Genomic DNA, 14564 nt, shown 5'->3' on the forward strand with positions numbered 1-14564 from the left:
AGGGCCTCCCAAAAATGCATACTTAAAAAAGAAATTATACTTTGGGTGACTTCAGGTCAATCACATCACAAAGTGTGCAAAACTGATCAGCTTAAACACTGACTGATGTTTAAGCTGACCGGTCGTTACTGATGAACAACTTTAGACCACTTCCTACATGATTTCTGAAGCATTCGGGTTTCTTGTTGGCAAATGTTTTTGAAATTGACTTTCCTGAAATATGACTCAAGCTTTATAATACAAGTTAAAGACATTTGAAGGTGGAATTTGACTATAAACCAAAAAAAAGCTGAAAGGGTAAGAAAAATATAAAAACTGATCATGAGATTTATTTCTATTGATTGCTACTGCACATAAAAATTGTTTTGTTGACTTTTTTTTTTACAAAAATGCTTGGCAAGCAGGTTTATAATTCTTCTTCTTCAGGTTTTGACCAAAGTCCCTTCCATATAAAAATTAAAACGATTCCTGTCTTTTTATTTTCTAGTAGAAAGCAAAGTCTCGGGGGAAATATGATGCTTGATCCAGATCTTAGCAGTAAATCCAATCCACACAGCAGCTTCACGTAGTTAAAAAAAAAATAAAATTAAGATAGTTTCTCCTACACATAGCTTGAGATGGCTCTAAAATACTTTAAATGCATCACTGAGACACCATGACGCACTCCTCTCTGAAAGAAAAGACTCCTCCTCAGGCTTCAAAAAGTCACGTAATTTCTCAACAAACTTCTGAAAGAAACGACTCGCAGCGAGTCTTTTACTTCTTGGATTCTTTGCCGTCTCTTCAATAGCTTTTTGAGAATCGGGCGTTCTGTAATTTTCAGCTTCTTATCATATTTCCATGCCGATGTACCGTATTTGACTGCCAAAACTGCTCATTAAAGCAGATGAGTGTGTTAAAGCGGTGATGCAATCCAAAGCAACCCTCGAAGACGAGTGCGTGCCTAAGCCTCAGCGCTGGGAGAGGGCGCCCTCTGCTGGAAACACGTTTGCCTCATGAAGTGAAAAATAATAAGAAAGAAACGGTTTTCTTTTAATCTGGTTTATTGACATGTGTATAGCGATTGTCTGTGCACCGGACAGTTACAGAAGAACATGATATAAAATAATACAAAATAGCTGTACATAAGTTATAGTCAAAGGAATGCATTGTTATTTGTGAGGTTTTTCGCTGTATTAGACATGTCAGCTACTCACTCACCTACATTAAGGAGAGCTTATAAGTTGAGGAGTTTGAGGTTTCGCCATCTGGAATAAGGGTCAGTGAACACACATGTAAAAAAAACAAAAAAAAAAACAAAAAAAACAAAACAAAAAAAAAAAAACTACATTTGTGAAAAGCTTATGATATCACTGGTGGTACTGAGTAATTTAATGCTGTGCTAAAATACTGTGAGAGGTTTGCTCAATAACTAAGGCCTAAACGAAATAAAGAAAACAACACACGAACACCTACAAATCAATGAAGACTAAATATAAGCAAATATTACAGAAGAGAAAAAGGAGCAAAAATAAAAAAAGAAGCAAAATGAGGGTGCTGCAACAGTTCATCCATCCACATGCCAATTACAGGCAGAGATCTCGAGCACAATTCACTGAGGTTGACACGATTCATAACCGCCAGCTGATACTTGCCTGTTGGAGTCGGTTTTTCTCCTTTTTTTTTAAAATAACAGCACCCGTTCACACCTATTGGCACGCTTATTGAAGTAGATGCGTAGAGAGCCTGAAAATAAACCCACCAAAGTTCTGACTTTTGGACAGCTTCAAAAAGAATGAAACCATTCATTTTACAAAAAAAATATACATATAAGTATTTTTTTTTTTTTTGGTGACACATTTATTAAATTTCTAAGGATTCCTGTAAACTGAAGCAGTTTTGTCATTTAGACTTTATAAGTTGATGGAAGGAGTTTTTATCAATATAATATGAATTTCAGCTGGCACTGCAGCACAAAATCAACTTGGACCAGGGGTGTCCAAACTTTATGCCGCACAGGCTAAAATGTTCAAGTTGAAAGGACTCACAGGCCATTTTTAATTTCTACCTGCTTATATTTTAAACATGCAATATTTTTAATGAAATAATCCAAGCGGTTTGATTTTTGTAAATCTTTAACCAGAAATGTAAAGAAAAAAGAAGGTAACATTTTTGGATCAGTTGTTTTCTATTTTCTTTTAAGTGTGTTGACAAACGTGGTATGGATCAGAGGCTGCACAAAGTAATTCCAAAGCTTGATGCCTTGTTTGATTTATGCATCACGAGCTGGACACCACTGGTCATCAAGCCTTCTTTACCTCAAACAGCTGAATATTTTCACAAGCTTTCTGCTCTCTCCATGTTTCACTGGGGTTGCTCTGCCAGCTGTGACTCTGAGATTGCTAATCCTGAGCTACTGTTATTGTCACCACATCACTTCTCCAGCACACAATAAATCCGGCATTCAGGCTTCAAATGGGTAAAAAAAAAAAAAACATCACATTCGAAAAACTGTACGTTTTGAAGTATTTCAGGACGCGTTTTTTTTAATGGCTGGATGTAAACATGTGCCAAGTCAGTCAACATCCTGCAGAAGAATTATTGGAAAATGCTAGCATAGCAGTACAAGAGGTGTCATTTATGAAGTTATATCAAGTATTACGTTTTTCTTTTTTTTTTTTTTTTAGGGATGCACGATATATCAGCACTAACATCGATACTTGCTGATATTAGTAATTTTATAACATATTGGTGCGATAAATAAAACTAGGAGGATTTTTTCCCCCCATCTTGTTACGTTTGTTTTGGTAAGAGGAGAGGAGACAGTTGGTCATGTGACATTCATAGTGATGCAGTGCAGGATTGTGGGTATTTTAACTGAAAGGGTGGTCATTTTGTTTACGGTGTCAACAGGGCAATGAAATAATAAATAACATCTGTAAATATTGGTTACAGCGATATTAATATCGGATATCGTTACTGGCCCAAATTTTCATATCCGTGCATCCCTGTTTTTTTTAAGACTCGTTTTCTTTATTTTCCCCTCGAAACAACAGCACAAAACTTTGAGAAAAAAAAAAAAAAGCGGTTTAACTCAAGGACTCGGAAGACAACCTTAATTGTGACATACTCGCTCAGCGTGAGTGACGAATTCGCAAACCACCGTGCAAAGTTTCTGAATAAGTGCCCATGTAGCGTAAATACTGTCCAGTGCATGCGAGCTGGACGCGGCTTCCCATGTGAGCGTGTATAACTGACTTCTTCGCGTCTTCCACACTTGTGGCTATGTATTGGAGCCACCACACCTTTTCAAGCTAGTTCACCAAGCTACACCATAATATTCAGTTACAAAAATAGTATCACAATATAGACCATTCAGTATGAGCACCAGCGAAGGCTAAACATAGCCCGAGTATTTGGCTACATTCATTGTCTGGGCAATGTTTCGTGGTAGCAGTGTGGAAGTGGACACAGTGTTGGTAATGTCTTCTCATTCACGGGCTCTCCTGATCTACCGCACAGTTACAGCTGGGCACAACTTGCTCACACCATAGAGCAGGGGTGTCAAACTTCACTCCTCGAGGGCCGCTGTCCTGCAGTTTTTAGATGTACCACAGGTACAAAACACTGGAATGAAATGGCTTAATTACCTCCTCCTTGTGTAGATCAGTTCCCCAGAGTCCTGCTAATGACCTAATTATTCTATTCAGGTGTGGTGCAGCAGAGGCACATCTAAAAGTTGCAGGGCAGCGGCCCTCGAGGACTGGAATTTGACACCTGTGCCATAGAGGAATAATTAACTAGACTCACTGCGAATAGAAAAATAGTTATTAGATTATTTGTTTGTTTGTTTTGAACATTGAACATCTAAAAGAATTCCTCCCGCTTCCCCCAAAATAAAGCCCTCCCCCTTTTCTTAACAAAATAGTTTGTTTTTTTCCCTCTTTGAAACAAAAGTTTTTTTTCTTTTTGAGGTCATACAAGAACAAATCATCCGTCACACCAACACGGACCCTGTTAGAAGAAGTTCAGCGACCCGAGGTGCGTTCAGAACCGAAGCAGTTCAGAATCCGTTGACTTCCTTTAAGATGGCGAGGACGTGTCGCAGAATCTGGTGAACTGAACGCACCTCTGGCTGACCTCTGAACCTGGAAAACCCTTCCCTCCCCCCTTCGAGCTTCCAGGTACAACCGAACGAACGCCTGGCTCGACGAAGAAAAAGCACGTAGCTTATCTATGCAAGTGCTATTATTGCTTTGGAGAGTTGTGAAGTGAGGTGAACCCAGTTTTAATTCCCTGCCTTTGTTTATCCTCATTCTGCTTCATAATTGAGGTTACGGTACAGCTTCTCGCAAATGTATTAATACACTTTCAACTTTTTCACAACTGGTTACAACCGTGAGCTTCATTGCACTTCGTTGGGGTTTTACACAAAGTAGTTTTTTTTCCAAACTTCTTTAAAAAAATAAATAAATAAATAAGTGGTAGGAATTTGTATTTAACCCCTCTGAGTGTGAATACTTTGTAGAACCATTTGCTCCACTTAAAGCTGCAGCCCTTCTACACTTACATTTTCCACATTCAACTTCCTAAAACTGGAAGGTTTTCTGATCATATATTTTTAAGTAATGCCAAAGATTGAGGCCTAATTTGACATTCAGACACATGCATATTCTCTGATCTAAACCATTCCAATGGCTCTCTCACTGCGTGTTGAAGGTACTTGCCCTACTGTGCCTGATATTTTTTGCGCCACAATTGACCTGTTTTTAGCTCCAACCATCTTCCATCAACTCTGACATGAACGCAAACCAACGTTTCTTCTCAACATTCTTCCACAAAGGCCAGATTTGTGGTGTACACAAATATGCAGTCGACACACTCTCTCATCTAAACTCTTCTTATCGATTAGATGACTTCTGGAGGCACTTGGTGGGACTGGACTTTAGATATGGGGTTACCGGAGTAACTACAAAAGCACACCACACTTTTCAGATTCTGGTTTGCAAAAAATAAATTAATTAACCAGAACCATTCATATTTTTTCTTCCACTCCCCAATTATTCTTTACTTTGTGCTGGTCTGTCCCATAAAATCCTTTTTTTTAAATTTATTTATTTGTTTAAATGACAATGTGAAAAAGTTTAACGTGTGTGAATACTTTTGAAAGGCGCCGAACGTAATGCTCACTCTGCCGCTTAAGAGGTCACCAAGGGGTTTCGTTTACAGGAGTATCTGTGCATAGATTTAACACTAAAAGTATTGGTGAAGACAAAGGAGAACAACGTGCACAATTAAATGGATCAGTTGGAACGTTCCTGTTTCAGTGTAGTTAAGGGGGTAAAGCCTTCCTGTTTCAGGCGCTGACATGAAAAACTGGGGAAGATGACGAAAGTAATTGAAGGCAGTAAAAGTGACGGTCACAGTGAAGCTGAGACCATTTCTATTAAAAGGATCTTCAGAATGTGGCGACTTATGCTAGTGGACTGAATGAACGCAGCTGCAATTAATGCTGGGAAGGAGACAGTCAAGGCCATTCGTTTTGCATGTGCAAAAAAGCTACTTAAGATTTCACACTGAAGAGAATTAAAAAGGATGTTTGAACCTGATAGTGTGCAGTTACAGTACAACGGGGCTGAGTCATCTTATAGTGAGGAACTTTTAAAAGGTCAAGCAGCATCACCAGAGATTCTCTTTACGTTCTACGTAACGAAAATTAGCTCACTCTGTTTTTGTTAGATTAGACGAATCACTATCTACCTGTTAGCACTGATTAGTCTGTCAGGTCCTCCTGATCTTGAAGCTCTGAAGGATAAACAAGGGGACGGATTGAGCTGCATTCTGTAACACAACGTTGGAGAGCGCGGCTGAACACTCAGAACGCACGTGCTGCCGTGACAGCCGTGCTCGACACTGAATTGATCCATTGCTCATTGACGTTTGCCTTGAGAATGAGGCTCAAGTAGCTTCCTGCGGTTGGGATGGTGGTTACTGAGGGCGCGGCTAGTCGATGGGGCCCTGGAAGATGAGCCGTATCCAGCCGGGGGTACCGAGGGCGGCGGAGCAGAAGGGGCAGACGGGCCTGAATGCGTGTGTCCCGTGGGGCAGAGGGGTCTCGGCCCAGTATTTGGCTGTCCTCTCCGAGCAGACGTGGCCGCACGGTACGAAGGCGTGAGTGGGCGCTCCGGCATCCACGTACACAGCAGGCTCAGAGCCTAGCCACAGCGGCACGTAGGGGCCCACGCTTCTGCACAAGGGGCATTCTCGGCGCTTGGTGGAGCCCTCACCCTCCCCGGGGTCCTCCACCCTCTGAGACCTCTGGCCCCAGTCGTGGCGTCCGTGGACGTGGCCGCAGGTGAGGTAGACCCAGGGCTGACGCTCTTCAAGGCTGCGGCAACAAATCATCTCGACTAACGTCACGCAATTCCTTGTATGTTTGTGAGATTGCAGTACTGGCAAGTGTTAATCAGGGTCTCTGCAGGTTTCATCAACTCAAATTTAAGGCTTTTAAAGACCTTACAACACTGTTATGAGTGAAAATTAAGACCTGTATCGCTATAAATATACTAAATACATAGATATAATATATATCATTTTGCAAAAATTTTCCTTGTATCCATGATAAATGCATCAAGCTACCTGTAGCCGCAACCGCCTCGATCCACCCAACTCACTGAATATGTCTGGGTGCGACTCAAACTTTTGCCAAATATTAAAGTCACATGAGAAAAAAAAAAAAAACTACATAACATATGCGAGATTAAATAGTCTTACCACGACAAAATTTAAGACCTGTATCATGGTAAAATACAATATGCATATATATTTATATTTATTTTGTAAAAACTTACTCTTGCCCATGATAAATGCAAAAAGTAAGCTAGCTAACAAAGGTGTATTAGCTCCTAGTTACCTGCAGCCTCTGCCACCTCGAGTCACTCAAACTTTTGCCTGACAGAAAAAGTCAGGCAAGAAAAAAACACAAACTACATAGTATTTGTGAGATTAAATAGTGCTGCCACAACAACATTTAAGACCTGTGATTAATATATTTAAGGCCAAATGGGAAAAAATAAATGAATTGAAGACATTTTAAAACCTTGATTTCAGATATGTACATTTAAGACTTTTTAAGGATGCGCGGACACCCTGTTAATAATTTATACTGTCGCCTTTTGCAAACAGGAAATCCAATAATAAACTCCTGATAAAAGTTCTTAACACTAAATCAAGTGACAGTAGTCTCACCTGTGGCTGCGTGGTAAGCTTGGGAAGGCCAGCGTGCTGAGGCCCACAGGACACTGCGGTCGGGACGCGTTCAGTTCTTGACGAAGGGCCTCCAGGTGACGCAGGGTGGGAGCGCGCATCAGGCCCTCCCCGGTGCGCCACAGCAGAGTGGCGCCGCAAAGGTCCACCAGCGAGCCGTCCCGCAGTGCGCTGCTCTCCCCTTCTGCCTACATACAGACAGGGATATGCCTACAGTTCAACCCAAACCGGATCTACGGAGCAAAACCGTCGCTGAGGTGACTCACCAGTTTGCCCCGAGTGGGCCCGGAGCGGGTTTCTCTGAGGGCATAGACGTCTCCGCACACAGAAATCTCCCTCCACAGACCCTGCTTGGGCTCCTGGGGGAAACCCTCCGGATGCATCACCAACACCCCGTTGGTGGTGAGGCCGTCCATGTGGCCGTCAGGATTTTTCCACTTGGTCGCTTTCTCCTAGTGGTGAGAGCGCCGCTTCAGCATTTCCGAACAGAAAGCGCCTCTGTGCCGAACTGTTATCACACTCACCCCTAAAAAGATATTTTTAGACGAGTCAAAGCCTGCCGCGTAAATGCGTGCGGTGTATGGCGGGTTGCGCTCGCACACCACTCTGCAGGCAAATCGGGAGATGGTGCTGGGAGCGATGGAGGGGTCTTCTCCTTCTGTCCCCCCTCCGGAGGTGTCGGTCACCACAAAGTCGATGGGACTTTCTGTGGACCGTCCGATCTGCAGGAGAAACAGAATTCGCTCCTGTTTCATTATAGTGTTAAAATAAACCACACCTACAATTTATTACTATTGATCTTACTGTTAAAAGTGGGTGACAGGACTGCCGAATCGGTTAATAAATAATCTTTTGTAGTTTCTGCCTAGGTCTCTGAAGTTTACTGAGAATCTGAACCATGATTGTTTATGTCTTTAATTCTTAAAAAGGAAATGGCAATCCAGTTAATCATTTACAGGAAATAAGGCAAAAAAGAAATAAAAACAGCCTTAGACAAAAATAGATTTTCTTTGAAAATTATTTTTAACACTTAATCGTCACAACGTTGAACTGAAATAATCTGCCTAGTTTCGTGTTGCATCTGTGATGTTACATAAGAGCGTTTGCGGTAGGCATCAGGAAGAGGATGTTTTAAAAAAGAAACACGACCGTGTCTTAAAAGATTATTTTGTGTGTTTTACCTGGAACATGTCTGTGCTGTTGTCATGGCAATACTCCACCACCACAGTCTGGTTACGGGACAGTGTGAAAGAGATGCTGTGCTGCCCTCTGCTGTGGACGGCCTGCAACACGAAAGCAGCAACAAGCAGCATAAGTACGCTACAACTTTTATTTTTACCACTGAAAACAAAATTAACAGTTTCAGTTTGGTAAAAAAAAAAAAGAAATCTACTGTAATTTGACCAGATAATGGTAAATCTTTTAACATGTATGCTCCCAAGAAACCCAAGTAGGAAGGCATAAGGGAAAGAGCACAAAAACGCCGTTTTTCACAAGTTCACATCCTGCCTCTGACAGGCAAACAAAGGTCAACAGACGATCAAAGGCAGGAAACTTACAAGCCGTTTTAGCGTGCACACACGCATACCTTGCTGTCCTGCGGCGTGTTGAGGATGTGCACGGCGCTGGGTTTGACGCCGTTGGCCTTGGCTCTCCGGTAAAGAGCGAAGCGGCTCTTTCTGCGCCCACGGTCTCCGCTCGGCAGAGAGCCATTGTACCTGGAGACGGACAGGGAAATCAGAACACTGCAATAAATCGCTGTTATTTTAGGCAATCTGCAGAGTTAAAGGACACAAGAGAGGCCAAACATACAACCTGGTCAGTTCACTGACCTGTTACAGCGTAGATTCAAACATATTTGTAATTTAAACAAGTTTTGTTTTTGTTTTTTTTGTTTTACTGCATCTTTCTATGTGATCCTGCCAACTTTGAGTAGGCACACAGATCTTTGGAGATGTTTTTTTTTTTTTTTATTCCCTTGAAATTAATTAAATGAGACAAACAGATAGCTGTTGCAATGAGTCGTTCAGCTGGAACAGCCGTCTGAAGCCAATACAATCATCAAGATGTGCTTTAAACTGAAACTTTAACTCTGTTACTTCTGTCTGACTACAACTGTCTAAAAAAAATTTGTATTATATTCTCGGTATTGGAGTTATATTTCAGAATAAAAGTACATTTGTCTGAATATAAAAATGCCTGGTGAGATGTTAAACTTTGATGGAGCGCTGGTACAGACGAATCTAGAGCGGATCCCGCAGTTTTTTTAAGCTGCGTAAAACATCATTTTCACGGTTTGGGTTCACACAGAAGGCGCTCTGCTATTTTCGCTAATCAGCAGAATGCGGTCATTATCGAAACCACTCGGGGCGGGGGGAACCCAGCACACCAGAAGACTGTCAAAAGAGTCATCAACTGCCCATATTGGCCCACAGATACCAGCCTTGGGAAAGTATTCACGCTCTTTGCAATTTTCAGTATTTTATTGGATAGACCAACAAAAAGCAGAGTTTACGAGGGACTTGAGAGTCCAAAAGAGGCTCACTGTCTATGTGGAAAACAACACTAACCCTACAACCAGAGTTTTAATGAAATGGTTTAGGTCAGAGCATATTCCTGTGTGTTAGAATGACCTAGTTAAAGAAAAGAAAAAAGAAAAAAAAAAAACTTACAGTCTGTGGAAATGTTTTTGAAATCGCTGTATACAGATGGTTTTCCTTCCATCTAACTTTAAGGAATAATGTGAAAACAATTTCAGCCTTTTGATGCATAAACTGGCAAATTACAACTAGAAGATAAAAAACAAAATGTTGAATCAGGGGGTCGAATACAAAGGGATACCAAACTATGTGCTTGTATGTGTAATGAATTTGGAAATTCAAGTGTCACTTTCTTTTTTTTTTACTGAATACCTAACCACAGTTTTTGTGTTGGTTTATCACATACAATTCCAAAACAATATGTAGAAGTTGTTTTGGTTTGTTTTGTTTTTTTGGCAAAATATGAAAAAGCTCAAATGAGGAGAATATTTTTGCACTGTAAGGAAGCAATGAGTGCTGAAGCAGTTAAAGCTCTAGTGACAGTATAATTTCATCGTATGGCAACGAATTAAAAACAACTCCACCTAATCAGAAACACATTTCCTCATATCAGTGTAATACAAGCAAAACTTTCTTAAATCTGTCTTATTTCTCTTTTTTAACCAGACCGATCAAAGTAAATTTACCAAGACGACATTTTGAATAAGTCACCAGTAGTGCAGCATTGTTTAAATTAAGGAGCATGACTCAAAGTTAATGTGTCCAGCCCAGTCAGATCAAACTAATCTGGGTCAGGACGAAACAGGACACATAAGGACAAAGTTATATGGGGCCTGAGTAACAAGATGCAGATGTGTATATCAGAGATTGTTAAGAGAAAATATCTAGAGAAAATGGAGAAGAGAAAATGGAGTACATAAGACAGAAACGGCATAAAAGCAGCCAGAATCCAATTTGAAAAAAATCAGAACCAGAAGCATAAATCGCAAACGCCACCAGACAGGGAGATCCAGATCCTCACGGTGCAACTGTGGACCAGTTGTGTGCACATGCAACACGCATGTGCAAACGCCGTATGAAATATTCACTCCTTCTGCCCCTCAACACGGGGTTTATTTTTGTTAAGGGCAAGCCACCGCAGACCGGGAGCCTGCTTCCGTCAAAGTTTGATACTCAGCAGAACGCTGGAGGGCCGGGAGCGAGGGGACCGGGTCGGAAGGCACCACGGGGTCGTGGACGGGAACGCGCGCGGAGGCAGACGTTTGAAATGCTGACGAGTGTGGGCGAACTCTGCTGGACGTGGCGCATCGTACGGAGACCAGTAAAGACAACGAGTGTTGGCAGGACGAGGCTGCACAGAGCACATGGACCGCAGTGAGGCAGACATCAACCGCAGAGGGCATGTGAGCGTCAGCGGCTGACCATATTCATGTAAAAGCACACATGCACAAAACAGGCCTGGGAGTAATGACATCAGACAGGGAGCAGAAGAAAGAAAGGCCAATTTAAACATATTTCATCTGACTTTTAAAGGGGCTGCTGTGTGACCAATGGTCTCTAACAAGTCCTACCAAAAACATATTCTAGGATTGATTTAGCAAAAACATTATGCAGCTATACCTATAATAACCGCACAATATTTTCTGTTCTAATATTGTATAGTATATTGTTTTTAACGCTTTAAGAAATTTCTTTACACCTGAATTTCTTTTTTGCGGGACAATAAAATCTTTGATACTTTTCAGAGTTTCCCTCAGTGTATTATCAGCCTGGCGGGCCACCAGGCTATAGTTGCACCACCACCAGGCAAAGATTTGTTCATTTATTTATTTTAGTTGGGTTTTTTTTTTTTATGTTTGGCTTTTTTAAAGACTTTGTAGTTGATGTTAATAATTTCTTCCAATAACACATAATTATTACTTGGAGACATTTTCAAATTTTCTGTCCATTTTGACCATTTTTTAAACTCAAAAACACGGTGGGATGACCAGCCTAGCGACCCCTACCACCGGCATTAGCAAGTTTTCTTGGGGGAACCCGGCTCTTCTATTATACTCTTCTATAAATGTTTCTTTTCCTGACATAATCAGATTATAATCACTGAATTAAAGATAACAGGATCTGAAATTGAGCAATTTCAAATGCTCATAGTAGCATAATTGTTAGTGCCTCTTCATAAGAGGGCTTGGTGGAGATATAATGTTTTGGTGACTAGAAGCATTTTCAGAAAACTTAAATTGTCTTTTGTAGGTAAGACCATTAACCATTCTTTAAGCCAGCAACTGACTAACAGAGCTGCGTTCAGCACACAGTAAACTCACCACTGGTGTTTGTTAATTATTGTAAGTATTTCAGTAAAAAGAATTACCCTGCAACTTCTTGAACAGTAATCGAGAATTTACAGGTCAAACCTTAACGGCCGCTAGAAATCGGTGTCAGTCAGCAAAAGCCTGATTTGTCCCCCACTGGTTTTATATTACGGGATGCAGATAGCCACGCTCGAACTGAGAAAGGCTCTCACTTGTTACCCATCCTGATCTTAAGGATGTAAAGGGGAGCTCTGTTCAAACAGACAGATAACAAGGCGGCGGGGGCAACTAATCGGTATGCTGATGAGAGCAACCACAGCCTCCTCTCTATGTTCATCCGAAGGAAGGAAGGGATAGGCCATTAGGTCACTTATCTTTGGCAGACACAGGAAGCCTGCATTAGCAGTGTTTGGTTAAGATGGTGCATCTGTGTGTGTACATATATATGTGTGTGTGTGTGTGTGTGTGTGTTGTGGCATTTATGGTCCCTGCAGACCTCCGCACAGCGTGCAGCTGTAGGGGCTGGAGCTGCTGTGGAAGCCGGTGGCTGTCATCAGCACATCCTGCCCACTGCATGCATGTGTGCGCGCTAGTGATGTAAAGGGGCTTTTCTCCTCCTCCTCCTCCTCATCCTCCTACTTCACCTCCTCCGCCTTCATCCCTGGCATGAATCAGACTGAGACGATTTTCTATCAATTCTTAATAATCAAACCCCAATAAATAAATATTTATATATATATAAGTGAGGTGCATGCATATGTCTGACAATGGTTTGCTCCTCAGACCTACTTTTAGGCAGTCACGGATCCAGCAGTGGATGACATCATTGGGATTTTCAGCCTGCTCACCCCCACTACAACCATTGATGAATAAGCGGCTATCACCATAGTAGCCTTCTAATGTAGTACAGCAACTGCAGATTTTGCATCATTTCCACTGAAATCTGTATTTTTATATTAAGTGCTGGGATATTATTTATAAATGCTGCTCGGTTTATTCGCTAAACCTACTTTATATTACTATTAAGCTGTCAGACTGTTGGCAGAACCGACGGGCATGTGTAATAAATGAGCCTAACTATGTTACTACAATACAGCTGGTGTCGAAAAACAATGTTAAGAGCGACATATTGTGAGTAAAACCGGATTTAACACGTCGCATCACGGATTACTGTGTTAATGGGGGCTCCCACGCGTTTAATATGATTTGCCGCTGGAGCGTTTTTTCCCCTCAACCATTACGTTACAGAAGGACTTACCCTAAAATGACCAGCTCTCCGTATTTCACCGGGTCTTTAACGGGCACATCATCGTCTCCGTCTTTTTTCGGCGAATTCATCAGACTGGACTCCTCCAATGAAAAGGAAAAATAAGAAAAGAAAAGAAAGAATCAGAAAACCTCGACCAGTGCCAAAAAAAAAATTTAAAAAAAAAATAGTGAGGCGATAATAAAACAAAGCTATCAGACTCGAAACTATATTTGGTTGGTGGTCTTATCAAAGTTTGGGCACAGTTGGGTAAAGTTTTCCCAGACGTCCTGGTGTTTGTTTTATCGTTTTAATCCTGTGAAGAAGCATCTTTTCTGGCGGTTAAGGCCAGTGGGAAGCTAGTTTGTATCGCGGTAAATCTGTTCAGTAGCATAGGGTACAACAACGGCTAACGGCAGGGTGTAAGACGTACCAACTTTTTCAGGAGGGTAGGAATTCAAAATGTGCTTTAAATATTTTATAAACCATCGTTCTATCCGCTTATTTTAATTCCGTGTTTCTTATAACGTATTTAAATCCTATTAGTTCGAATGTCTTAAAGAAAGACGTGCTGGTATTTTAAAAAGTGAGTGAGCTGAAAAGCGAACGCCACCTTCATGAGTCCAAATGGTTTCTTCCATCGAGAGACTCTGGCTCCCACTGATAGAATAAAATGAGGCGTTTGGAAATTCACAGGAAGTACTTGTGTCCCAAGGCATATTGATGGATTCTGCAGTTTCTAAACTGATGATATACATCTTCTAATTTAATATCCGACCATAAAGCGTTAGTAGTCTTGTAGTTCATTATAAAGTCTGACGTAATGAGTCTCTTTGCGGGCAGAGAAGATGTGGGTGAACATTAGCGGGCTCCAGGAAGAACATCTTCACTGTATTTCACATGGGAGCTGAAACACAAACATAAGCCAGCTTGAGGCTTTGGATCTCTGTCATCTCTTCCTCTCCTCCCCACACATACTCACTTCACTCATGCTCTGTCACAAAGTGTAGTAAACTATAATGTTGTAACCACATGAGGGCAGTGTAGAGGCGAAATAAACAGACCAATCTATTAAATTAGTTGATTCTTGTTGCTATAAATAATTGTTAAGCTACTTAGGACTACTTTTTGGTGTTTTTCGCTTAAGTATTTCTTAACGTTTGATTGACTACTGCAGTTGATTTAAAAATGATTGTGTTTTCAGTTTCTGGTTGTTGTCATGTT

The 14564-nt window shown here is 41.2% G+C and overlaps 1 protein-coding gene across 1 annotated transcript; it reads right to left on the reverse strand.

Moving 5' to 3' along the window:
* Positions 1-1025: 1025 nt before the first annotated feature.
* On the reverse strand, positions 1026-14289 carry LOC106920649 (E3 ubiquitin-protein ligase pellino homolog 2). The gene is made up of 7 exons (XM_014991800.2): positions 13353-14289; positions 8834-8963; positions 8427-8528; positions 7770-7967; positions 7512-7697; positions 7228-7433; positions 1026-6367 (listed from the first exon to the last, which is right to left on the reverse strand). The coding sequence occupies exons 1-7, from the start codon at positions 13430-13432 to the stop codon at positions 5983-5985; spliced, it is 1287 nt and encodes a 428-aa protein (XP_014847286.1). The 5' UTR covers positions 13433-14289; the 3' UTR covers positions 1026-5982.
* Positions 14290-14564: the final 275 nt, after the last annotated feature.

This window comes from Poecilia mexicana, unplaced genomic scaffold (assembly GCF_051168715.1).
Source record: "Poecilia mexicana isolate PSO_F unplaced genomic scaffold, ASM5116871v1 scaffold_21, whole genome shotgun sequence".
Classification (NCBI taxonomy): Eukaryota; Metazoa; Chordata; class Actinopteri; order Cyprinodontiformes; family Poeciliidae; genus Poecilia; species Poecilia mexicana.